This window comes from Osmerus eperlanus, chromosome 3, assembly GCF_963692335.1.
Source record: "Osmerus eperlanus chromosome 3, fOsmEpe2.1, whole genome shotgun sequence".
NCBI lineage: Eukaryota > Metazoa > Chordata > Actinopteri > Osmeriformes > Osmeridae > Osmerus > Osmerus eperlanus.
In genome coordinates this window covers 1,579,726-1,604,573 of record NC_085020.1, presented here as the reverse complement: position 1 = coordinate 1,604,573, position 24,848 = coordinate 1,579,726, and the positions used below count along the sequence as shown (strand labels likewise).

General features: G+C 47.5%; 2 protein-coding genes across 2 annotated transcripts in view; one reads left to right on the top strand and one right to left on the bottom strand.

Annotated features, from left to right (window-relative positions):
* Positions 1-591: 591 nt before the first annotated feature.
* Positions 592-4,084, top strand: twist2. The gene is made up of 2 exons (XM_062456351.1): positions 592-1,334; positions 3,578-4,084. Exon 1 carries the CDS (start codon positions 818-820, stop codon positions 1,301-1,303), a length of 486 nt encoding a protein of 161 aa, XP_062312335.1. The 5' UTR covers positions 592-817; the 3' UTR covers positions 1,304-1,334; positions 3,578-4,084.
* Positions 4,085-16,454: 12,370 nt separating this feature from the next.
* The window catches only part of hdac4 (histone deacetylase 4), a 40,718-nt gene continuing 32,324 nt past the window's right edge, over positions 16,455-24,848 (bottom strand). The window contains 3 exon segments of the mRNA XM_062456199.1: positions 16,455-20,851; positions 21,173-21,314; positions 21,526-21,610. Of these exon segments, the coding sequence (XP_062312183.1) occupies positions 20,812-20,851; positions 21,173-21,314; positions 21,526-21,610 (267 nt within the window). The 3' untranslated portion in view covers positions 16,455-20,811.

The window sequence follows — 24,848 nt, the reverse complement described above, 5'->3', positions numbered from 1 at the left end:
GAAACCGGAGAACTGCTTGGTTAGTTTAAGCTTTCTTCCTGTTTTACTTCCACATTATAAAACTTGGGAAAGCATTCAGACTTGTGATTAGATTAGGGATCAAAGGGATCTTTTTCCCTATGCCTGTGCATGTATAATTTCCACATGCTAGAGAACATGCATTTATAATGAAGTCTATTCCGTAGTTATTGCAGTATGACGCAGGCCAAACAAATCGAACAAGAGCATGTACATTAACCTACCGACAATATTTATTTTTCTAAATTATAAACAAAACATACTTTTAAAAAGCCTATACACACTGAATATAGTGAGTAGATGATTTCCACATGCATAGGTAGGTAATAATTACGAATTGGTTACAGCCTTTATGTTTACTTCATTAATATGCCATTATGTTCTTACTATTCACGTGCCTATCTGGAAAATTGACGTTTTTTCTGCCTTCTGAAGTACTCTGTAGCTGAGATCCCAGGAGTGATGGAGTGTAACTCTAGACTGTTCCCTCCTGTTTATTAGGCGTCCAATCAGAGGCCGATACAACCTCCCCCTCCACCCAGACAACTATTTAGCATCTGAAACTTGGATAAAGTTTCCCAAAAAAATTGGGGGTAAAAACTTCCTGCGAGCGAAGAACTGTGCCAAGTGCCAGATTTTGATAGCAGTAGAGCCTAAACTCCTCTCGTCCGGGGCACACTGAGAGAGAAACACAAGAGCCTTGTGGGCGTCTGCCTTTTACGGATATATTTTTGTCACCACGGCTTCAAAAGTGGAGAACGTTTTTTCTTCGTTATCCTTGCATTTCTTTAAAAAAGAAATGGAAGAGGGCTCAAGTTCCCCGGTTTCCCCTGTGGATAGCCTAGTGACCAGCGAGGAGGAGCTGGACAGACAACAGAAAAGATTTGGAAGGAAGAGGAGACACAGTAAAAAGTCGAGCGAGGACAGCAGTCCGGGATCCGTGAAACGAGGCAAAAAACCGAGTCCCAGCAGCACGCAGTCCTACGAGGAGCTGCAGAATCAGCGCGTGCTGGCCAACGTCAGGGAGAGGCAACGGACTCAGTCGCTCAACGAAGCCTTCGCGTCTTTACGCAAAATCATCCCGACGCTGCCGTCGGATAAACTGAGCAAGATACAGACACTGAAACTGGCTTCCAGATACATCGATTTTCTCTATCAAGTGCTACAGAGCGACGAGATGGACAACAAGATGTCGAGCTGCAGTTACGTTGCGCACGAGAGACTCAGTTACGCCTTCTCGGTGTGGAGGATGGAGGGCGCGTGGTCAATGTCTGCATCTCACTAGCATCCAAAGCCGTTCACTTAATGCCAAAGCGGTAGGTGGCAAATCCATCTCTGGGTCAAACGAAAAGATAAGAAAATATTATTAGGATTTCTCATACTATAAATGTTATAACGTATACCGCCAGATTTGTTCACATCCATTTCCGTAACTGTAGGCTATCTAGTAGGCACAATGGATGCGTAAATAACATTGCGGTTAACAGCATGATATAAGCCAGTACTAGAAGACTCTCCAAGACATTGCTGTGAGATGAAAGGCAGATGAAACACAGTTCCTGTATTTCACATCAGGACCTCTGGGTCTAGCGAGCCCTCCATCACTCTGCTCACGGACACACGTGCGCAGTAGCGCGTGTAGATGACTTGACTCGAGTCAGGTCAACCCCAATTTGTCCAATTTTTTAATAACATATTATATTCTACTGTCACGATAATAAGAAACTCCATGCATGCATTTTAATAATGTTTTGAGATAATTTCGATTCGTTTGCTTGTGACGTTGAATCTTGAAAACACGTTTAAATCGTCCGGTAGCCTATTAACCTTGGTCTTGGCCGCTTTCTATAAGGCCTACACAGAAACATGTTAAGACCAATGGGTTTTAGGAGATATTGCCGTTCAAGAGACCGCGGAAACGCGTCACCTGGGCTGTAGGTTGGAGTCAGCGTTTGATTAACCCTTGTGTTATCTTCGGGTCATTCTGACCCATCAGTCATTGTGACCCACCGTCGTATTGCGACAACTTTACCGCATACAAAAACAAAGTGAAGCATTTTCTTTTAACCGTTGGGGTGTCTCAGACCCCCCACATTGCGAAGGTTAAAAGAAAATTATTTTTATTTGTTTTTGTATTGGGTAAAATTGGGTAAACACAACGATGGTTCGTTATGAACCTTTGGGTCATGTGACCCGAAGGCAGCACGAGGGTTAAAGATGTTTTATGCTTGGAGCTCATCAGGAACCAAAATGTTTCGAGGCTTTCTAAAGGCCTCTTCTTATACTTTGATAACGCGCTCAATCGTAGTGTCATGGCGCTGGTCGGTTAAGCCTATTCATGCATCTTTATCAACAATACTAACAAAACAGTCGAGTTGTTTCATAGTTTGTGCTTCTTATTTAGTCAATATACTTTGAGTTTGTCTTAAAAACGTATCACATTCGTATGGTGATTGTTTTCGTAAAAATCGAATGATTCCTAATTGATTAGACCTATGAAAAGGAACGAGTATAGGCAAAAGCATAAATGCTGCCTGTTTGACAGATTCGTTAACAAATTGGCTTGGGGAGGATACAGCATTAACACAGTTGGTTCAGTAAATGGCGGCAACCTGTTGTAAAGATCAGAGTCAACATTTGTCGACATGACGACATGACATGGAATGACACGTTACTTCTGGAAGAAAATAGGGTAGTTTGTTTATGTCTCATGGACTGGTAGGCCTATGCAGTTTACGAGCCGCCCACTCGTAATCGTTCATCAACAAAGCTTTGTTGTCATATAAACCATGACATAGCATATACCAAGAGGGAAAATAAACTACATGGTGATTTGTGTAAACACTGTACATTTAAAGGTAGCCTTTCTTAAACGAAACCGGACGCCAAGTCCAGTGCTGCCGTCACTGTGGTTTTGTCTTTCACTGGCCTGCTTGGAATGAAAGAAAATTACAATGAGAAACTCGAATAGCTAGGTTCCTTTGCATTTCTGAAATTTGATATTAAGATGAGCAACCATATTATGAGACAAACACTATTCTGTATCTTGCTATACTACAGAAATATTTAAATGATTTCACCATTCAAATATTTGTGTGTACAGGCTATAGCCTACCTATATAGGCTACACAAATATTATTATTATTATCATATAGCCTGTATTGTATATATATTATATTTAGCCCATGCAGTTAAATTGCATCATGCCATCTTCACTATGTTAATTTGGGTTAGATTTTGGATTAAGGCCTGTTCCACCATGGAAATATATGGCCTTTCAACAGGTGCTAGAAATAATTGTTATTGATATTATTTTACAGTGGGCCTACAGACACAAACTAAAATCACTTTCTCCTATTGGCATATGGTTTCACTCAAGGGCAAATAATGGTTTCATTAATGACTTCCCATACCAGTGATGCCATTTAACTTTTCAAAAACAGTCTTTCCTTTTTAATGGGGCGTGAGGCTGAACATATAAGCCTGCAATGTGATTATTTTTCAGTTCTTGAACGAATGGGCCTACTTTGATCATTGGAAATTGTTTTCCCCCCTACAGACTGTGTACTTCTGCAGAGTATATGAAGACACCTAAGGATAGGCTATATTGAAGAACCCACAAACCTCAAAGACATGGAAAAGAAACGCATACTGTTAAACTTTAACGTGTTCATAGAATTTACACTAGGAAGGAACTGTGGAAGTCAGCGGTGGACCAGCATATTCTACAGACCTGTCGCGTGCCTGCCGAGCGCCCCCCTCCCCGCGCTTTCTGAACCTGTCTTTTGGCCGGAAGTAGGCTCTACAGAAAAAGTCATATTTTTTTCGGAAATATTTTCTTCTTTTTTTGTGTAAAACTCTAAATAGAAGTATATATATATATATTATATATAAAAGAACACGTATTGTACATACCTGTCTATATCAGCTTGTAAAGGGACAAATGCAATTTAGAACCATTACTGAATTACGCTGCATGGACTTTTACTGATTTGAATTTTACAAGTCTTTCAACTCTGTCCAATGTAAATTTTTGCTTATTTATTAAAACATATTTTTGAACGAAGCCGAGCTCATTGGTTTATTTCGACTACCAGCCACTGTCTATTCAAGCTGTGGTAATTTTGTTAAGTAAATTAGTTCATCAATTCAGTATAGACATGGATAGTTGAACGAAACTCAAATAATTTTTATGATGAACTTCCATTTTGCATCACATCATAGGTAATTTCACAATGTTGCATGAAAATATATTTATTTTAATTTTAAAATCACACTATCACAAAACATGCTTACAGTAGCCTAGTTGCTGAAGTTACGTTGTCTTGGTCTACGTAGATTCGGTGCTTGTAGGCCTATATTCTTTGTATAGTGTGAGATTCTGTTTAGTTATTTAATTCCCTTCTCTTGTGAAAAGAAAACACAGGTTAAACTGCCATAAAACCGTACAGCTTCATTAACGGGGAAATTCGAGCCAGTTTCAAACCCATGCATATAAAAGGCTTGTCCGATTTAATAACAAGTAATCATTTAAATAGCAATGCCCTGGGGCGAGCAATTTAACGAGCAAGGGAGCCCGAACAACCGCAGATAACGACAAGAAATCGCGTACAGCTTTAAATACCGGACCGGCCTCTTAGTTTTCCTCTATCTACCCCCACACTCTCAACGCATAAAAGTGTTTACATCTCATTTTCCCAGACATGGTTTGATATAAATCTAAACAGTGAATGGACCTTATTGTTAAGACAAACAGGGCTACTGCAATTTAGAGAAGGCACTCAAAGTTTAATTGTGTAGCCCAGGCTACTTATTTATTACATTTATTTTAAATATACCAGCAAAACCGTGGACCTATGTGGGAGATAGGATGCACCACTATGATCCATTTGATAAAATCTATCTTACATTTTAGCACTTTAAAATAGCTGTTTCTAATAATATCCTGCAACTATGAGTATAGGCCTATCCGAATGTGATATGTTTCTTTGTAATTTTCAAGATCTGTGTCGAAATCCTTGGAGACATAAACTGGCAGGTTTGAAGGGAGGCACCTGCGATGAATTTGCAGCATCCACCCAACTCATCACGATCTGAATGAGAGAATGAATTGTATTCATTTAAAACGCAAGCAATATCCACCTTCATATAGGTCTAACAATACAGCACACGTAATCTTTGGACATGTAAGCTATAAGAATACATACATGGAGAGATGGTCTGCGTTCGCTGCTATGTAGCCTATCAGTGATTTATTATAGGGACTATTATAGGGACTTTAGCGCGTGATACACTCCTGGGTGTGGAATCTCTGTGTCGAATTATAATCCTGCTGTTCCAGGGTAGACCGGTCCTCTGCGCAGACCAGACCAGGCGTTCTCCTATATATACTGCACCTAAGTCTATGAAACGGTCGAATTATGGAGTGGTACATTTGCAGGTGTGTAAATTAGCCTACATTTGGCTCTTAAAATGGAATAGGCCTATGGCACTGTTTCCTTCAACTGAGAAGATAAGCTATTTCCACCACAACTGAGCTTCAAAGAATCCCTATAACTGAGGAAAGTTGTCTTGTGTTTTGAGCGAGTTTTGAACATAGTGAGCAAGTCTATTTGGCATTGAAAGGAGTTGGTGGGTACCTATTCATGAAGTGAGGGGAAGGTTTGGTCTGCCCGCCCGGCTTGATTAGGCCATGGCAGCGCGTTTGATAACGGCTCATTATCCCGCGCGCTCACAGCCAAAGAGCACGAAATCACCCGAGGGCAACTGCTCCAGCGGCGCGAGAGCTCCAGATGTTTCCTGTAAAATCAGACGGAAAAAGCTACAAAATTTTAATTTGCAGTAAAGGGATAAAGTAAAGGTTTACGCTGTGTGTGCCTCAAACAGGATTTCATGTTCGGTCGGCCTCGCTTAAATGTTAAGGTTGCTTCAGCATTTGTGGGGGTTGGTGTCGGCACTAGTGAAGCGTTTTCCTTCTCTAAATCTAAAAGTCAGCTGCGTTGATGCCGACTCACATCCTCTCTCCAGCTAGGGTCTAGTCTGAAATGGAGCAGGCCTTTCAAGAGAACTATTTAGGCCTGTTGAATTAAATAAGCACTTGACTTTTTAATACCCATATAAGCTCATATAAAACCGTAAGCAGTTAAATAATAACGCCTATTTGGTTAATGATATAGCGGGCCTATCGAGAAGAATATAGTCTGCAAATACTGATGCAGTACTACTAATCATGTTGTTAAGAAATTAAAATACAGGGAAAGAGTAGTGCATTTGGTGCACCTGTTTCCCAGGCGGTAGGCTGACTGACCCGGCACTGTAACCACGCACATGCGGCTAGACCCGCTATGTATGTGCGCTTCCCGCTATGTTTATTATTCCTATTTAAGTAGAGCCTGATTAGTGCTGGTAATATCAACACCGTCTGAAATCACTACATCTTTGACACTCCTCGCCCCCCAGCTCTGCAGCACCGAACAGGTGCCGAACATTTGCCCTGGCCGCAGTGTTTACGGAAACCATCCAGAGCATTCCGGCTCCGGCCTTCAACAGCGCTCACGGAATTCAGTCAATGCGCTTTCTTCTTCTTCTTCGGGCTTCCTAGACAGAAGTGAATCGACAGAAGAGCTTTCTGGGCTCTCTTCCATTCCTCTCCTATTTCCTCTGCTCCCTCCATCGTTAATCAGAACCTCTAATACTTTAATTCCACACAGAGGAGCCTCATCACCGCGGGGCTCATCCCAGGATCGGGGCTCATTAGGTCGGGGAGCGGTGGCTTGATCCCCCGTGTAGAGTCTGGTGGACGGCTGAAGCCTGGCATCCCAACACCTGGTATCAGCCCCTCGTGTCCTAACCTGTGTCTGTGGTGGAGAGTGTGTGTATGTTTTGGTGTGTGTGTCTATGTGTGTGTCTGTGTTTGTGTTGGAGTGTACGTCTGCACCAATGCTGTCCCCAAGCCACCCTTTTCATCCTGCGCCCCAGCCTCTCTCCCTCCTCCCTCTGGCCCCAGCCTCTCTCCCTCCTCCCTCAGACCCCAGCCTCTCTCCCTCCTCCCTCTGACCCCAGCCTCTCTCCCTCCTCCCTCTGACCCCAGCCTCTCTCCCTCTCTCTCCCTCTGGCCCCAGCCTCTCTCCCTCTGACCCCAGCCTCTCTCCCTCTCTCCCTCTGGCCCCAGCCTCTCTCCCTCTGACCCCAGCCTCTCTCCCTCTGGCCCCAGCCTCTCTCCCTCTGGCACCAGCCTCCCTCCCTCCTCCTCTGACCCCAGCCTCTCTCCCTCCTCCCTCTGGCCCCAGCCTCTCTCCCTCTGACCCCAGCCTCTCTCCCTCCTCCCTCTGGCCCCATCCTCTCTCCCTCCTCCCTCTGACCCCAGCCTCTCTCCCTCCTCCCTCTGACCCCAGCCTCTCTCCCTCCTCCCTCTGACCCCAGCCTCTCTCCCTCCTCCCTCTGGCCCCAGCCTCTCTCCCTCTGACCCCATCCTCTCTCCCTCCTCCCTCTGACCCCAGCCTCTCTCCCTCCTCCCTCTGGCCCCAGCCTCTCTCCCTCCTCCCTCTGACCCCAGCCTCTCTCCCTCCTCCCTCTGGCCCCAGCCTCTCTCCCTCTGACCCCAGCCTCTCTCCCTCCTCCCTCTGGCCCCATCCTCTCTCCCTCCTCCCTCTGACCCCAGCCTCTCTCCCTCCTCCCTCTGACCCCAGCCTCTCTCCCTCCTCCCTCTGGCCCCAGCCTCTCTCCCTCTGACCCCATCCTCTCTCCCTCCTCCCTCTGGCCCCAGCCTCTCTCCCTCCTCCCTCTGACCCCAGCCTCTCTCCCTCCTCCCTCTGACCCCAGCCTCTCTCCCTCCTCCCTCTGACCCCAGCCTCTCTCCCTCTGACCCCAGCCTCTCTCCCTCTGACCCCAGCCTCTCTCCCTCCTCCCTCTGGCCCCAGCCTTTCTCCAGCTCTGGGAGGTTTCCACCAGCTTTCTGAGCGAAGGAATGAAGCTGGACAAGAAAATGGGTTAAGAACACTAAAGTGGTTGTAAAGATGGCTGTAAAAGAGCATGTGGAGGAATGCCAGTATGAGCCAACCAGGGGGAAATCACCCTCTGAATTCAACATAGCTGGCCTTCCAAGGCCCTGGTCTTGGAGCACTGGAGCGTAAGACTGCGGTCTGTGTGTGTGGCTGTGTGTTTGTGTGTGGCTGTGGCTGTGTGTGTGTATTCAGGTCCTTGGAAGAGGTTTAAAACCACAATCTTTCCTCTTTCACATACAAACTCATCGGAGCGACTAAAATGACTGTGCTCAGACACAGCGAGACATGATTCATGCAGGTCACCTGACACTCAGCGAACTCACAGCAGGACGGTTAGTGACATGAGAGGCTGGAGAGGCTGACCAGACCAACGAGCCACAGACCAACACTGTGGCCTGTGTGCTCTCGTATCTCCCCCCCTCCCCCCCTCCCTCCCTCCCTCCCTCGCAGAGCGTGATCGGTAACAGTGTGAGCAGAAGGTGTTGATCCCGGTCACCCGGGCAGTGAAACGTGATCTGGTCTGGGTCCAGTCCCACACTGTGACATGTTTGCACAGTGGACCACTTTCCTCTTCATTAGCACCAGGGGTCACGGCAGGGTCAACAGGGGTCACAGGGTCAGGCTACTGGAGAAGCCCTGTTCTCTCTTTCTCTCTCTCTCTCTCTCTCTCTCTCTCTCTCTCTCTCTCTCTCTCTCTCTCTCTCTCTCTCTCTCTCTCTCTCTCTCTCTCTCTCTCTCCTCTCTCTCTCTCTCTCTCTCTCTCTCTCTCTCTCTCTCTCTCACTCTCTCTCCCCCCTCTCCCTTTCTATCGATCTCCCCCCCTCCCCTCCTCTCTCTTATTCCACATGCTATCACAGTTTTCCCCTACCCTCTGCATACCAACCAACCCGTACCAACGTTTTAAGAGGGATGATAAAGGTCCTCTGTGTAATCTGTCTGCTCATCTATTTTCTTCTTCTTGGTGTGCCTTTTTAAAACACATCTCTCAGGTAGGCTTGATACTAATGAATTTAGATAACATACATTTACAATAATGGTGTACACTGGCTCAGAGGAACTAGCCCATAGGTCATAGCAATGGGCTTGAACCATGTCTAATCAATCAGATAATAACAAAAGAAACACGTGGAGCCAGTTACTAGAGGTAGAACAATATACACTTTCCAAATCACCGCTATTCAAGTCAAACAAACAATAGCTTTGTTCATATTGGTGGCTGAATGAGGAGGAGGGTGATGGATACTGTGTGTGTGTGTGTGTGTACGCAGGAGGGGGGAGGGGGCACTGGGTGACGAAAAAAAACAAAGCATACGTTAATGTGTTCCTTGTGTGGAGCTCTATAGGATAACACATACAGTCTCTGTGTTCCTTGTGTGGAGCTCTATAGGATAACACATACAGTCTCTGTGTTCCTTGTGTGGAGCTCTATAGGATAACACATACAGTCTCTGTGTTCCTTGTGTGGAGCTCTATAGGATAACACATACAGTCTCTGTGTTCCTTGTGTGGAGCTCTATAGGATAACACATACAGTCTCTGTGTTCCTTGTGTGGAGCTCTATAGGATAACACATACAGTCTCTGTGTTCCTTGTGTGGAGCTCTATAGGATAACACATACAGTCTCTGTGTTCCTTGTGTGGAGCTCTATAGGATAACACATACAGTCTCTGTGTTCCTTGTGTGGAGCTCTATAGGATAACACATACAGTCTCTGTGTTCCTTGTGTGGAGCTCTATAGGATAACACATACAGTCTCTGTGTTCCTTGTGTGGAGCTCTATAGGATAACACATACAGTCTCTGTGTTCCTTGTGTGGAGCTCTATAGGATAACACATACAGTCTCTGTGTTCCTTGTGTGGAGCTCTATAGGATAACACATACAGTCTCTGTGTTCCTTGTGTGGAGCTCTATAGGATAACACATACAGTCTCTGTGTTCCTTGTGTGGAGCTCTATAGGATAACACATACAGTCTCTGTGTTCCTTGTGTGGAGCTCTATAGGATAACACATACAGTCTCTGTGTTCCTTGTGTGGAGCTCTATAGGATAACACATACAGTCTCTGTGTTCCTTGTGTGGAGCTCTATAGGATAACACATACAGTCTCTGTGTTCCTTGTGTGGAGCTCTATAGGATAACACATACAGTCTCTGTGTTCCTTGTGTGGAGCTCTATAGGATAACACATACAGTCTCTGTGTTCCTTGTGTGGAGCTCTATAGGATAACACATACAGTCTCTTTTACAAGGTTATTCCTGCCTGGGGGAATTGCGGTGTGAATGATGTGAGCAAAGCTAAAGCTCTGAGGAGGCAAATCCTTTCCTCTCCTCCCCTCTTTCACTCCCTCCATCTTTTTTGATCTGGTGCAGCAGGAAGATGACAGGCTGCCTGTATAATCTGGGCTAACACAACAGGCATAAATTGAGGTGGACTTTTTCCTCCTCAGCGTCTCTGATGAAGGTGTGTGGGGAGTTCATGTGAATGTCTAGAGTGCTCTGGAGCTCCCTCTTACAAACCCAGGGAGAGTCTGAACATCCTACGAGTCAAACAGAAACATTGAGTACTATTGAATGAGTTGCTTTTGATTCAAACAATCAACATTACTATTACCTAATAGCCAGAGGTGGCAAAAGTACGCACATCCTTCAGTCAAGTAGTAGTACAGATACCCATGTTTAAAAAGACTCTGGTCAAAGTTGAAGTACTGACTACACTTTTTCACTCAAGTTAAAAGAAGTATGGGCTCTGACATATACTTAAGTAAAAAGTAGCCATTACTACACCTGTTTTAGTGTCACGCAAATCAACTTAAGTACAGTAACAAAGTATTTGTACTTTGTTACCTCAGATCTCAGTATATTTGACACAAGATATCTTTCAGGTGAATGACTGAATAATGTGAGGCTTTGGAGTGTGGCATTTTGTCTTTAAAATCAAGAGCACAATCTTCCTGCAAGAATACTGTCTTTGTGGTCTTGTTTAAATGTGCTCTTCTGTGCTTAGTCTCCTTCTAGACCATGATGTGTGTTTGTGTGTGTGTGTTCTTTGCTCACTAGTCTAAACACACAGAAAGACAAGTAAACCCGACAGCTTGTCAAATACACAACACGGTCCATCAGCCTGCAACATGATTCAATGGAACCCAGAGGTATGTGGTACACTTCCAAGATTCGAAGATTTCACATAAATTCCATTCTTTATTAATTCTCCCTCTTTTAAGGGGAAAAACAGGATTCATTCTAAAGAATTTAAGCTTCTATTACATCATGAAAAGCAGATTCAGATTTTAGAGAATATACAACAGCTTGGTCTGGAACCTTAGTGTGTCAGTGTCCCAGAATACCTGGAGCTGTTGTGTGGTCATGAGAACAGGAAAGTGTGGTACTAAAGCAATGATTTGCGGTGTAGACGTTAGGCACTTAAACAATGTATCCACTTTTTTTGATCAAATTACCCCTTTTATAATTTAGACCACAGTAACAGAATTCAGACAAAGACAGAAGGTATCAATCAGAGGAATCAAGCAAAGGGGACAGATTCTGTCCAAATATAATAATTCAAAATCAAAAAGGTTTTATCACTTACGGCGATGGCCCAACTGCTCATATCAATACAAGCTTGTTGACTTCCTGTATCATTCTGTGACTATGAGATACTTCAGATGAAGCTTTTTATAAAGGAAACTAACCCAAACAGGTTTCTCATAATGGGAATGGTTTGTGTGTGTGTGTGTGTGTGTTTAAGTGAGAGTGAGAGACAGAGACACCAGAACCATCCCACCCACCCCTCAGTCGCTGTGACCTGGAGCAACCCATTCCACAGGCCCATCCTTGGCCCCAGCCACTACAGACTGTACACTGTAAAGTGATAGGTTCTTCCTTATTGGTCCATGGGGAGAAATGTGTGTGTTGTGTTTGGGGGGGGGGGGGGGGGGAGTGGTTTAAGTTACGGAAAAACACTTGGATTCCTCGTCTTAGTCATGACTCATAAATACTCATCCCTCATTGCCTGTTTGTCACGTGGTCAGGAGTTTTCCCCAATTACTCTGATCTGTAATTTTGCCTGCTTGTGAAGCCCCAGCTGGTCAGCAGCCCTTCCACAGGCCGTCAGGACTGCAATTAAAGAGAGGAGCAGGAGTAGAGCAACATTTACAACCGAGGCTGTTTCTTCTGATATGGGAGATAGATAATGACAGAGGGAAGTGATGCAGGGTAGGAGGAGGATGAGCAGGGTAGGAGGAGGATGAGCAGGGTAGGAGGAGGATGAGCAGGGTAGGAGGAGGATGAGCAGGGTAGGAGGAGGATGAGCAGGGTAGGAGGAGGATGAGCAGGGTAGGAGGAGGATGAGCAGGGTAGGAGGAGGATGAGCAGGGTAGGAGGAGGATGAGCAGGGTAGGAGGAGGATGAGCAGGGTAGGAGGAGGATGAGCAGGGTAGGAGGAGGATGAGCAGGGTAGGAGGAGGATGAGCAGGGTAGGAGGAGGATGAGCAGGGTAGGAGGAGGATGAGCAGGGTAGGAGGAGGATGAGCAGGGTAGGAGGAGGATGAGCAGGGTAGGAGGAGGATGAGCAGGGTAGGAGGAGGATGAGCAGGGTAGGAGGAGGATGAGCAGGGTAGGAGGAGGATGAGCAGGGTAGGAGGAGGATGAGCAGGGTAGGAGGAGGATGAGCAGGGTAGGAGGAGGATGAGCAGGGTAGGAGGAGGATGAGCAGGGTAGGAGGAGGATGAGCAGGGTAGGAGGAGGATGAGCAGGGTAGGAGGAGGATGAGCAGGGTAGGAGGAGGATGAGCAGGGTAGGAGGAGGATGAGCAGGGTAGGAGGAGGATGAGCAGGGTAGGAGGAGGATGAGCAGGGTAGGAGGAGGATGAGCAGGGTAGGAGGAGGATGAGCAGGGTAGGAGGAGGATGAGCAGGGTAGGAGGAGGATGAGCAGGGTAGGAGGAGGATGAGCAGGGTAGGAGGAGGATGAGCAGGGTAGGAGGAGGATGAGCAGGGTAGGAGGAGGATGAGCAGGGTAGGAGGAGGATGAGCAGGGTAGGAGGAGGATGAGCAGGGTAGGAGGAGGATGAGCAGGGTAGGAGGAGGATGAGCAGGGTAGGAGGAGGATGAGCAGGGTAGGAGGAGGATGAGCAGGGTAGGAGGAGGATGAGCAGGGTAGGAGGAGGATGAGCAGGGTAGGAGGAGGATGAGCAGGGTAGGAGGAGGATGAGCAGGGTAGGAGGAGGATGAGCAGGGTAGGAGGAGGATGAGCAGGGTAGGAGGAGGATGAGCAGGGTAGGAGGAGGATGAGCAGGGTAGGAGGAGGATGAGCAGGGTAGGAGGAGGATGAGCAGGGTAGGAGGAGGATGAGCAGGGTAGGAGGAGGATGAGCAGGGTAGGAGGAGGATGAGCAGGGTAGGAGGAGGATGAGCAGGGTAGGAGGAGGATGAGCAGGGTAGGAGGAGGATGAGCAGGGTAGGAGGAGGATGAGCAGGGTAGGAGGAGGATGAGCAGGGTAGGAGGAGGATGAGCAGGGTAGGAGGAGGATGAGCAGGGTAGGAGGAGGATGAGCAGGGTAGGAGGAGGATGAGCAGGGTAGGAGGAGGATGAGCAGGGTAGGAGGAGGATGAGCAGGGTAGGAGGAGGATGAGCAGGGTAGGAGGAGGATGAGCAGGGTAGGAGGAGGATGAGCAGGGTAGGAGGAGGATGAGCAGGGTAGGAGGAGGATGAGCAGGGTAGGAGGAGGATGAGCAGGGTAGGAGGAGGATGAGCAGGGTAGGAGGAGGATGAGCAGGGTAGGAGGAGGATGAGCAGGGTAGGAGGAGGATGAGCAGGGTAGGAGGAGGATGAGCAGGGTAGGAGGAGGATGAGCAGGGTAGGAGGAGGATGAGCAGGGTAGGAGGAGGATGAGCAGGGTAGGAGGAGGATGAGCAGGGTAGGAGGAGGATGAGCAGGGTAGGAGGAGGATGAGCAGGGTAGGAGGAGGATGAGCAGGGTAGGAGGAGGATGAGCAGGGTAGGAGGAGGATGAGCAGGGTAGGAGGAGGATGAGCAGGGTAGGAGGAGGATGAGCAGGGTAGGAGGAGGATGAGCAGGGTAGGAGGAGGATGAGCAGGGTAGGAGGAGGATGAGCAGGGTAGGAGGAGGATGAGCAGGGTAGGAGGAGGATGAGCAGGGTAGGAGGAGGATGAGCAGGGTAGGAGGAGGATGAGCCGGGTAGGAGGAGGATGAGCAGGGTAGGAGGAGGATGAGCAGGGTAGGAGGAGGATGAGCAGGGTAGGAGGAGGATGAGCAGGGTAGGAGGAGGATGAGCAGGGTAGGAGGAGGATGAGCAGGGTAGGAGGAGGATGAGCAGGGTAGGAGGAGGATGAGCAGGGTAGGAGGAGGATGAGCAGGGTAGGAGGAGGATGAGCAGGGTAGGAGGAGGATGAGCAGGGTAGGAGGAGGATGAGCAGGGTAGGAGGAGGATGAGCAGGGTAGGAGGAGGATGAGCAGGGTAGGAGGAGGATGAGCAGGGTAGGAGGAGGATGAGCAGGGTAGGAGGAGGATGAGCAGGGTAGGAGGAGGATGAGCAGGGTAGGAGGAGGATGAGCAGGGTAGGAGGAGGATGAGCAGGGTAGGAGGAGGATGAGCAGGGTAGGAGGAGGATGAGCAGGGTAGGAGGAGGATGAGCAGGGTAGGAGGAGGATGAGCAGGGTAGGAGGAGGATGAGCAGGGTAGGAGGAGGATGAGCAGGGTAGGAGGAGGATGAGCAGGGTAGGAGGAGAGGGCCACCGCAGACCAGAGTGTCGTTGTGGGGACGAGAGGAGGAAAAATAGACGGGAGTTTCCGGGGTTCCCAAGCTGGTGTCCCTGGTCGTGGGGGTTTGTGGTGGGGAAGAAAGGCACCATCTTGTGGGCTGACCCTGGAAAGGTTCCAGAGCACAAGATTGAAGACATCCCACCCTTTCTATGACCTGACGCCCCCCCTTCCTCCAACGTCACAGGGGTCATTGGCACCACAACGTTGAGTTGCCCGCAAGAAGTCTCTAGTTCCTGGTGAGACGGTAGGTGTGTGTTCCCGGGTCGCGGTCCTTAGTGTGTCAGAGCAGCGCGGTGTTGAAGAGAGACCTTTCTCCCACCTGTGTTGGTCCCCTCATTCAGAAAGGTCTTTTGACTGCTTTCGCCGTAAGACGGCAAATATTGTCACTTGCGTCTCCGTTTGCTCTCAGCCTCTCCAGACGTTCTGGGTTGTTGACCTGGACGCAGCACTGATTTATGAATATTCAAACAGACCCACAATGCCACCGACCAATGACACTGTTTGCGTTTTCTTGTACCTTCAGTCGGGAAGGCAGACCTGCGCTACGCAAACTGCTCTCTTGTTTATTTGACCGAGCGCAGACGAGGCCAGTTCTGTGTTTGGAATGTTGTCTTAACACCCTCCCGCCCGCCCACCAACACAGACACTGGACTGACCTTTGGCTCTTCCAAATGGAAGGCTAATCCCTCTTATGGCTACTGTGGGCGCCTGTCTTGCACTGTCGCCCCCTGCTGGAGATGGCAGTGAGAGGTCAAAGGATCCACTCAGGGGTGGACAACCGCTTTGACAACAGAAATGTTGGGTTTGTGACAGCTGAGTTGAAGAGCACTGGTTATCAGTCCAGTCGTGTCGGAGAGATGACCAACAGGAAGTACCTGGATTGAAGCAAGGCCTGGGTTTATTTAACAATATTAATTTTATATTATTCATTATATCATACGCCTGTGATAACTCTCTCCAGACTAACATACGCCTGTGATAACTCTCTCCAGACTAACATACGCCTGTGATAACTCTCTCCAGACTAACATACGCCTGTGATAACTCTCTCCAGACTAACATACGCCTGTGATAACTCTCTCCAGACTAACATACGCCTGTGATAACTCTCTCCAGACTAACATACGCCTGTGATAACTCTCTCCAGACTAACATACGCCTGTGATAACTCTCTCCAGACTAACATACGCCTGTGATAACTCTCTCCAGCTCTTAACTAGACCACAGTGGGAAACAGCAGGATCCTCCTGCAGTTCCACTCTCCTCAAGACGCCACCTCCATTCTTCGTTTTATTAAACGTTTAGTCGTGGTTTGGTGCTATTTGAGTTGTAAACTTAATGGCGAGTAATCGTTGCCCGTGACACGATGAAAGCTGAACTTCAGATGCAGTTTGAAGTGTTTCTCACCACAGTGGTATCGTGACCTTGATGGAATTAGTGGATTTGTAGAATAATATGTTTCTCTAATCTTCGTAAAGAAAACTTGAATGTAACCATGTTTATCTAAGAACAGTTTGTTACTATAACAAATTATGCTTTATATTCTGACATGTGTTTACATAGTACTGTGTATATTTGTCAGTTTCTGTACAGCTTACTTGGAATTATGAGTTTGCATGCATGTAAAAAACACGAAGAAGAACTAGACATTAAGGTTTTCCAAAACTTGATATTTTATATAGTGTCAAAGAAAACATGTTAGAGAAAAGGTCCCAAGAAACAAGTACTATTCTGGAACGATGGAGAACAAGTTAAAACAAAACAATAAAAAAACAATATTCATTTAATACATTTTGTAAACCTAGAACTGTTTATTTTAACCACAGTGGTCACAGACATAACTGGCTGAAGTGGAACTGAACAACAATGATAACCCAGCCATCTGGACAGAGCCCTTTGATAACGCCAGATGACTTCAAATGATACTGCCCTCCCTCCCTCCCTCCCCAAACCATCCATGATGCCCATAAAAGTGAATCCACCCAGTCCTCGACCTGTTGTTAGCTACCCCTAAAACAATATTCTACATAAATACAATAAAATCTATTGTCAGTATGTCACAAGTGCTAGATAAAAGATTGTTTTTGTAAAATATTCAAATGTCCCCTCCCCCCCCCATCATTCAGTTTTGTTTTGTTTGTTTCTTTAAGTAAAAAGAATGTCTGTTGGACACAGAAAGCATGTTTCTGTCAAACCGCTCAGGGAACCCTTAGAGTGAGGAGGAGCGAGGCTCCATGTCGCTCTTTCTCTCTGGATGCAGGTTAAGTGTGGGTGTCCTTCAGTGCTCATGTGCAGATATGTTACAGGGGACAGAGACATGCGGACGCTAGGACCATGCAGAGAGGAGGCCAGGAGCAGGTGAGGAGGAGAGAGCAGATCTAACTAGGCCAATACAATAAACAACCAACAATCCTTAGGCCCAGTCAGATGAAGAAAAAAAAATGCCCAGAATTCTTTTAAATACAAAATAACATACAAAGAAAATAACTCATGGAATGTTCTTTCTTGTTTAACGTTAATTGTAAAGTTTTTTCCTTTGACTATGACAGACTACCTGGCTTCCACGCAAGAATAACCAGGTGAAAGTAAAGTCCCTTTTACAAATGTATGACTCTTTGAGTTTAAAGAAATTAAACATGACGGGTGCTTCAAGGCATTGCGAGGCTTAGAAAAGGGGCGGGATTTGTGCAACTTGGTAACAATCCACTCGCAAATAATCACAAACTATTAGTGAAACATCAGAATCTTTGCAAATGTAAAAGGCATTCAATGTTCTCTGTTCATCTTGGTGACCTTCTCTAACATATCGCTGTTTGAAGGAATCTCTTCTGGATTACAATCAGGAATTAACTTCCAAGGGAAATGACAAGTGCAATGGAAAACATAGAACCAGAAACAAAGATTTAATGCCCAAAAATAGTTACTAGTTTAACATCCCAATTCTGTACCATTCTTTGAGTGATTCCCACACATTCCAAAGCATTGGATTGATAAAAGTATGGGAAACACACTTTACCACCTGATTTCATAAACCCTCCATTTCCTTTTGAATAAATCAAAGGTTTGTTGGGTTTCTTACCTTGACTGAGGCAGAACATGGAACCCAAATCTGGACCTCCTGGACATTTGCAGCTGGTAAACTAATGTGTTGGGGCTCAGGGGTCAAGGGTCAGGGGGGAGACGGTTCTAGCGGTTAGGGTGACCTGACACCTGAGGAGCTGTGGCACCACGACATGAAGAACACAACAGGACCTGTAGCTTGTCCTGGTGCACAACATCACAGTGTTTCAAAGGGAACCGGTAAAAAAAATAACATGGACTGATTCTATTCCTAGCACTTTTTTTCGAAGCTCAACTGGAAAAGTTCCCTCCTTAAGAGTATTGAGATCCTTAGTAGAAGGGTCTCTAGAAGGAGCAGGAGAGTGGATGAAGGGGGTCAGTTTTGGTCAGATATAACAAGTTGGTATTCTCAACTATAACATTTTTCAACTCAAGAAATAAGTTTGTACAGTTTCACTGGGAGAAAGTGCCTAGATACATAAAAGGAATATTAGAGCTTTTGTAACAAAATATGGGAAAACAGCACATTAGTGGAGTTGACAAAGGCAATGCCAGTCATGTACAGCCATAGAAAAACGACACCCAATAAGGATTTACCGTACTCAACACGTAGCCAATGGCAGCCACAAACAGTGAACAGCAGAGAGTCAGACCAGCCAATGAAATATGAACATGTCGCCTTGCAATACTAACTTCAAAAAACAAGTTTCTAATATCTTATAATATATAATATACTTAGAGTTTTTCATATAGAAATCTACTATGAACAGACAGTATAGTAAATACACAATTGTTGGAATCATTATACAAAGTAGAAATGTTTGCACCCCCAGCCCTCCCCTGACGACGTCAGGAAACGGCTGCTCATCAAAACCAAGGATCTGAACCCTCACATGTAGTAAAGTGTGTCAACTGTACAATGTGTAACAGAAGGAGATACACAAGGTTCAAAACAACACAATGACAAGAAAAATTATTTAAAAAAGGTTAAAAAAAGAAAGAAACTTAAGACACTGGAGTCCACTTGGTAAAGACAACATCAAAAATGAGACAGGAAAGAAAAACACAAACGTGAAAGGAACAAACACAAAATGGAGTAGTCATCAAAAACTATTCTGTGGTAAAAATACCCAGATGACCAAAGAGGAATAACAATCACTACTGTGTTTCACTGTTTCAAACATGTCGATTGAAAGTACAATACACAAATGACTACCACTTCGATGAAGAAACAATCTTGAAGGTAGTTGCCAAAAGGCTAAAAATGAGTTGGTGAAGATGTGAGTTCAGTGATCTATACTGTAGCCGTCATTAAGAGTCTCTAAAGAGTTACGGACGTCAAATTCAAGTTCCGTCAGATAGCATGCTGTCGATACAGGGATCCATGTAATTCATGATCTGCGAGTAGTTGAATGAAAAAGTACAAATGAGTTCCCCGTGCCTCACCTGTGCAGAGAGACTGTAGGTCTACCATAGACCACCTCAAAGACTAAAAACAAGCACACACTCGGTAGCACCTAACGCCTGAAGGGCCACTCGGCTGGCCCGGCGACCGGCCCGGCGACCGGCCCGGCGACAGGCCCGGCGACAGGCCCGGCGACAGGCCCGGCGACAGGCCCGGCGACAGGCCCGGCGACCGGCCCGGCCCAGGTCGGGTGGAGGAGGCCGGGACCTGCCCTGGACAACAGACGCACGACCACAGGATCTACACACGAACAACTGAAAAAGCACACATTCGTTTTCCTACCACAAAACATCTGGTCATCAGACTACGATGATATTTTGTGGGTCAGTTCTGTGTTGTGTGTTTCTTTTACAGATCCGTGACCACCACAAGCGTCTTGAGTGTTCAGCAACAATAGCAAAGCCTGTCGTATATGTTTGTAATACTAAGTGGTTTGAGACTATAAGACGTCATGCTTTGGCTTGTTAATGACTTCTAATACATTTGAACAGCAGTTCCTTCAACTGCAGGTAGCTCCTCTACAGTGCATGCTAACGTTCACTAGAGGGCTGATGTCTGGTGCGACGCTAAACCTTTCAGCCCGCTCGCTCGCTCCCAGGAGAGAAAGACTCCAGCCATGTTATGTCCTGTGTAGCTAACAACTACCTCCACACTACAGTTCAAAGGCTAAGGGGGAGCAGGGAAGGATAGGGGGGGGGGGGGGAGCAGAGTGAAAAGGAACAAGGTGGGACAGTAGGTTGGCCGCAGGGGATTATGGGTAAACATGCAAAGGGCCTCCCAGTCCTATGTGCCAACATTGTACCGACATCGACAGCCTCGCCGAGATCAAGGATGAGAAGGTAGAAGAGATTGGGGGTCTTCTCCCCCAAAACTGGTTTTAAGGCAAAGCTCTTTCACTGAGTTCAGCGTGAAAATGCACCAGGCAGGCAAAAGGCACAAACTCACAGTCTTTCACTATCTGTCGTTGACCAGAACTACTGTTCATCATCATCTTTCCTCGCATCTCCTTTTAGCAAAACACCTGGTCTCAAAAAACCCTCAAAAATCTCTCCTTCCTCAGTGTCTTCCAGAAACAGAAGCAGCAGGTGGCTCGTTACGTCTCAGGCTGTGGCTGCCTGGATGAAAGGATCCAGCAGCAGATGAAACGACCGGACTGGTTCATACATCGTGTTTACGTACTGTTTAAAAGCACTGGCACTCAAGGTTGCCAGAGTGGGACGGTTAACCCCCCTTAAATCCCAAAGGGTCCTGAGAAGCAGACCTGGCAACTGAGGACTAGGGTTGGTCGCCTCCTACTTCCTGTACAGACAACAACACCTACGGTGATTGGTCGATTGGGTTCCCGTGAGGGAGATGTTGGTCGTGTCTGGACGCCCCCTGCAGGAGAGCCCTCAGGAGCACACGCCCTGCTCGGACACAGCAGAGGAGGCGGGTCAAATTGAAACGGAGACTGGTGATTGGCTCAGGGGGATGTCAGAGACAAGTCTCTACATGGGAGACTCCTCCTCCATAGGCTCCTCCTCCGGCCTGGACAGAAGAGCAGACCACATGAACACTCGATAACCACATGAACACTCGATAACCACACAAACACTCGATAACCACACGAACACTCGATAACCACACGAACACTCGATAACCACACGAACACTCGATAACCACACGAACACTCGATAACCACACGAACACTCGATAACCACACGAACACTCGATAACCACATGAACACTCGATAACCACATGAACACACTGAAAACGACAATGATTTTGATAATGAATAAAGTTCAAACTCAGCAGTTTACATTGACCAGACAAGGACACACACACACACACCAGACCCCCCCTCGTACCTGTTGCCCATGTGCTTGCTGGCCACGGAGAGCGAGGCCATGGCGGTGACGGCCTCTGCCTCCTCTGCCTCACATCTGCGGGCCTCGCTCAGGGAGCAGCCCAGCGTGGAGGCCAGGCGCTGTAAGGAGTGCCAGTATTTACCTGAGCAGGACACACGGACACAGCCAGGCTGTTAAACACCTGCCGACATCCACTGAGGTATTGAGGGTTAGGGTAAGTATGGTTAGGGTAAGTATATATGTTTAGGGTGAGGTCTGTTATGACTAGGTGGAGTTTGTCATATCTGGAAAGAGCATGGGTAGAGTGTGACACGGTAGCATCAGAACATGTGGTGTTGGTGAAGAGTCCTCACCGTGAGCTTCCAGAACCTTCTCCATGGAGACGACAGCGTTGGCGTTCGGCCTCTGGGTCAGAACCTCTTCAGGAAGCGACTCCAGCTGTCAGGAACAAACAGGCAACTTCTGATTCACAATATCAACTAAAGTCTTTACTGTCTGAGCAAAACAACCCAGTTTATTGGGAGTATTTGGGGAGCTTTTAAGGAGGCAAAAAACGCCTCCATACCAGTTCACACAACAGAGTTCCGGTTGTGGTGCCCATGATAGCATGACCCTGGGCCTGCTGCCCAGGTCCGACTCGTCACCATGACAACGAGAGGTCTGCAGATGCACGCAGCCTCCTGCTATTCAGGAAGGCCTGACGGCCTCCAGGGACACGCTAGAGCGCCCGCTCTGCGTCCAGCGTGAGACGCCACACGCACGTGGAAACCCAACACAGCCACGTGACAGTGTGCGTGCGCCAAAACAAACACTGATGCCACCTGCACATCCAGATTGGACAGAGAGACGAGAGAATCCTTTTACAGAAGACCCATTCGACTATAAATCTGTCAAACACAGAGGTTAATAACGACAATGCTCTATTCTGCTGCTAAGTGGAGGCATAAGAGGTGGTGATCCAGGGTTGGGTCTGCTAGCGAGGCAGAGCAGCGTGCCAGAGAGGAGAGGCTCAACGTTTTCTTTTAATGAAACCAAACAGAGGGTGGGGAGAGGGTGGGGAGGGGAGAGGGTGGGGAGGGGGTGGGGAGGGGAGAGGAGAGGGATACTTTAATCCAGCTGTGGCACGACAGGCTGCATCATGTGAACACACACACTATGAAAACACATGCACACTCTGAGAACTGTAGAATGAATCTCTTTTGTACACACACACACACACACACCACCCTCCTCCCCCATAATCATGGAGATAAAGCCCAAAGACACCCACGGAGAGATGGGGTTGATAGGAGAATGAACACACACACACAGTTCACATTGAACAAGTGATTTGTGTGTGTTGGACATGGAGAGCTGCCATGGTGTGTCAGCTCATTTAAGGAAACGGCACACACACACACACACACACACTTCAGACAACAGCCTACTTTGTTCAGTCCTGGGCATCAAACCTGCCCCATCCCTCCTGCCTGTGTGTGCCCCATCCCTCCTGCCTGTGTGTGCCCCATCCCTCCTGCCTGTGTGTGCCCCATCTCTCCTGCCTGTGTGTGCCCCATCTCTCCTGCCTGTGTGTGCCCCATCCCTCCTGCCTGTGTGTGCCCCATCCCTCCTCTCTGCTGAACACCTCTGCCTCTTCCCTGCAAGAGGAGGTGAAGAGGGGTGGGTGGAGGAGGGGTGAGGAGGGATGATAGGGGTGAGGAGGGGTGAGGAGAGAGTAGAAGAGGGTAGAGTAGGGCTGTCTGTCAACCTGACAGGCAGCTGTGCCTCACGCCTATAAACTTTAATGGTTCTTGTCAGCGCGCTCCGCGGCCCCGCTTGCCAGGTATGACACACACACACGTGCACATTCAACACACACACACACAAACACATGTTGCCACAGAACGCCTGTGACTCGGGAATTCCGTCTATTTGTGTTTCTAACCTTCCCTCTAGTTATTCTCTGCTGTGAGGTCTGTCGTTTTTGGCGAAGAAATAAGTCCTTTTGTCAGAGACGGTTTGATGCCCCTCCAGTCAGGGCCTGGCGGTGCAGCGCAGGTTTGTTTGAGTGGGTGGCACGGCCTTCAAACGCACCAAGCCCTCTGCCAGAAAAGCTTCGAGACACCACTGCAAGCCAGAGGCGGGTAGAGGAATGAGCCTTGAAAAAAACCTTCCAGAGTGAGAAAGCAGAACAGACCGGAGGAATGCCGCCTTCTCAGCATTAATGCGCACACAAGGCAGACATCGTTTCAGGGCTAAAACGACAGAGCGAAGGTTAGCGGTCGCTGACAACGGCTGATGAGGTTTGGTGTTTTTAACAAGCTAAGTCTGTTCTGTGTAACGCAGGTGACCTTTCTAGCGTTTCCGTTTAATGCGAGGTTGAAATGCCCATCTCCGGGGGGACCGGGTGTAACGATCCGTACGCTCTGTAACTAGGATGTAAACAAAGCAAACCACCTCACCGCTGACTGGTTATAATCAGCGTATTAGCCTGTTGTTTATCAAATAACCGCTAACGACCGCAATGCAGAGGAGGCCCGACGTGTGTTTGTGCACAATCATCAATTAGTCCTGAGTTCAGAGTTGACTTGTGCCGTCACCAATGCATCATTCATGAGCCATTTAACTAGAGAGGCCTTTTCGATTACGCACTCCAACTATGGGGCACAAAAAAAGCCAGTAAAGTTCATTCAAACGTTTTTATCCTCCTCTTTCCCAGCTAATTCGAGCCGCTTTCAAAGGGAACCCAACGCTCATTATAGCAGAGCTTGTCCTAACCTGCCAATAAAACCAAGGATGTATTTCTCTTCGCACTGCAGTGGCCAGTAAAACGCTGGATGCAAACACTGCAGTCGCACAGGACGCGATAGGGGTCGTAAAGAACACGAGATGCTTGGCCCAGACGCGGGCCTCATGCTACCTATGTCTGTGTCAGTATATCCACAACCTATGCCAGACCACATCAGCATGATTATTTATCTTTATTTCGCTTCGCCATCTACCACCATAAAATCATGAAACAACTGCTTCTGAGGAGAATCATGCATCTGGATTCCACTGCTGCTTGTAAACACGAGCTTCCTGATGTTCTGATGAAATATTTCTAAGTTGCCAGTTTTGAACCCGTTTTCCCTCTCTCTCCTTCCTGCGTGCGACCCTCTAGACAGGTCATCTCACCAGCGAGGGGCCCGTCTGCACTCGTCAAAGGCTGAACAAGTACCAAACATGTGTTGTGTACACGCTCCTTCCAGAAGAAGTGAGAGCCCAGATCACCAGCATCTGACTTCTCTGCCGGGCTTTCCAGTGGACAGCCCGGTTCATTCATTTTAGGAGAGAATGCAGTCTTTAGTGTGTATGTGTCTAACTTCTTGCAGGGGAAATGAAACTGGAACTCTCTCCCTACTGTCTGACAACAGCTCCCTCTGACTTCAGATGTGTCTTTGATCAGGTGCTGGCCAGGCTGCTGTTGACCCTGGAGGTGGAGGTGTGAGGGTAACTGCATTCAGATGGGCGTCAGAGACAGGGTCAAGTCTCTCAGCAAGGGGTAACTCCTGCCCAGGCCTCCCTCTTGCTTTCCCTTCCCCCCCCCTCTCTCCTTCCCATTCATGAGGGGCCCGTTCATGGTTGGTTGATTCCGGGGCAGACCCCCTCAGTAGTGGCTGAGTCATGGTCTGTCGTGGTCACGGTTAAACAGGTT

What these genes read in the sequence shown, in the direction of transcription:
- twist2 (XM_062456351.1), top strand. Translation starts at nt 818, where the DNA reads ATGGAAGAGGGCTCAAGTTCCCCGGTTTCCCCTGTGGATAGCCTAGTG.